This window comes from Lupinus angustifolius, unplaced genomic scaffold (genome assembly GCF_001865875.1).
Source record: "Lupinus angustifolius cultivar Tanjil unplaced genomic scaffold, LupAngTanjil_v1.0 Scaffold_115_5, whole genome shotgun sequence".
NCBI lineage: Eukaryota > Viridiplantae > Streptophyta > Magnoliopsida > Fabales > Fabaceae > Lupinus > Lupinus angustifolius.
Window position 1 is genome coordinate 4944 of NW_017724956.1, and position 2207 is coordinate 7150.

Sequence of the window (2207 nt, forward strand, 5' to 3'; positions counted from 1 at the left end):
TTCTTGTTTTGTTTTCTGTAATGTAATGATTTTCAAATTCCTACTATAATTTATGAAATTTTCTCGTTCTGTTTTCTATGAAATTTTCTTATTATTCCAATTTTCTTATTAAAATATATGTTAATAATTTTAACAAAAATTATACAAATTCCAGAAAAATAAAACTTTACTAAAATTATCATATTCAATTAAATTTTAAAATTTTAATTTGACAAGTTTAATTTAATTATATTATTTTTATAAACTAAAAAACATAAAATATTAAAAAAAATCAAATTTCATGCAAGGGAAATTTAAAAATGTACATACCCCATCCAATCTCGTGTACTGGGTACACGACTATGGAAGTCGTGTATCCCATACACGATTTCACTAAGGAGAGAGAAACTATGCATGAAAATCGTGGATGGGGTCCACGAGTTTCTAGGGAAATCGTGGATGGGGTCCACGAGTTTGATAAAATTGTGGATGACATCCACAAGATCCTCAAAAATGCACCATTCCCGTAATTACTTGAAAATGTACCCCAAACATAGGATAGTGTAGTCAAACTAAACTACCCACGTAAATTTTCCACATCAGCACATATCTTGTTCCACTTTTTGTATCACTCTATGTATCATCAAATCTGATTAGTTGAAAAAAATAATTAAAGTTAAAGTTATAATTATTCAATATTTCTGATCAATCAACCTCCTAATATACCAAGTGAGAAAGTAGATATGGTCCCTATGGAATCACTTTCTCTCTTGCCAAAACTGGTAGACTTCTCTACGTTTAGTTCAAAAAATCTGATATATCCTAAGATTCTAACTAATGAATCTTAAATTATCCTTAGCAGCTTAATAAGGATTTCAACAGAAATATATGAGACTATCCCAAATCTTTTGTCAGCCTATAAATAACTCCTTCAAAGTTGAAACCATTATCAAACTAACCAGAAAATTTGTGCAACGATGGCTTCCCTTGTTAATTCCCTAATTGCTTTCCATCTCATTGTTCTCATGTCATGTTACTTAACCAAAACAACCACTGGAGTGTTCTCAACGCAGTCTCCTTTTTCTCAATCCGGGAAAGGAATGGAGAAAATCACCCAACTTCATTTCTATTTCCATGATAACATAACTGGGAGAAACCCAACTGCTATGCAGATTATAGGACCACCTAAAGGGTCCGTTGGTGGTTTTGGTACCACTTTCATGATTGATGACCCATTAACTGAAGGACCAGATCCAAGTTCCAAGATTGTTGGAAGATCTCAAGGAATATATGCGTTAGCTTCTCAACATAAGATTGAGTTGCTCATGGTGCTGAATTTTGCATTCACTGAAGGTGTGTTTAATGGAAGCACCCTCAGCATTTTTGGGAGGAATGTTGTAACGCAAGAAGTTAGAGAATTGCCTATTGTTGGAGGTAGTGGGGTCTTCAGATATTCAAGGGGATTTGCATTAGCTAAGACATATATGTCTACTCCCACATTTGGTCTTGCAATTGTTGAGTACAACATTTCTGTCCTGCATGTCTGAGTATTATGCTGAAGTTGTTTTAGTTTAAATAAGTTGTTTTTTGTGGCTTTGAACACTAGTTCCTTTGGCTTTGTTCATCAATATGTGTGAAATGGCTGTTAATGTTGCAGTGTTGTTGTGTTTGTTAATGTAATGTTAAGCTACTTAAACTTCACTTAGAAAATGAATGTAACTTTCTTTCTATGAATCTAATATGCTCAATTTGAATTCGATTGAAAGAAACAGCTTCAGAATGAAGATAAGATTGAGAGTGGAATAAGAGCAATATCGAATTTGACTAAGATAAGCCCATGTCCAGTATTTCATGCGCATATGATAATAATAGCATTTATGCGGAGGTGATCGACATTGGCGATATTTGTGGCGATGGTACTCACGAAGGTATGAGAGAAAAACTACATTATCTTATTCTACTTTATGTTTAGCCACCACGATTACCCTAAGGATAGAAAATATAGTAGTTGAATATGATAAGATAAGTTAATATGTTAATTCTATTCCATGATAAACAAACTCTAGATTACAAAAAAAATGACATAATATTCTATCATGTCTCTTTTATCATTTATTTAACCATTTTTCATTATTATGTAAGTGCAGAGTTGAAAGAGTTGGTCCGTTGGGGTTGGATTGTATGTTGACTTAATCCAAATGACAGACTTTTGTTGGTTTAAAACTTTT

At 32.7% G+C, this 2207-nt stretch overlaps 1 protein-coding gene across 1 annotated transcript; it reads left to right on the plus strand.

Moving 5' to 3' along the window:
- Positions 1 to 820: 820 nt before the first annotated feature.
- Positions 821 to 1759, plus strand: LOC109339851 (dirigent protein 1-like). Its single transcript, XM_019577377.1, has one exon. It carries the CDS (start codon positions 957 to 959, stop codon positions 1524 to 1526), a length of 570 nt encoding a protein of 189 aa, XP_019432922.1. The 5' UTR covers positions 821 to 956; the 3' UTR covers positions 1527 to 1759.
- The last annotated feature ends 448 nt before the right edge of the window (positions 1760 to 2207 follow it).

Excerpts from the sequence above, each read along its gene's own strand:
- LOC109339851 (XM_019577377.1), top strand. The coding sequence starts at position 957 with ATGGCTTCCCTTGTTAATTCCCTAATTGCTTTCCATCTCATTGTTCTC.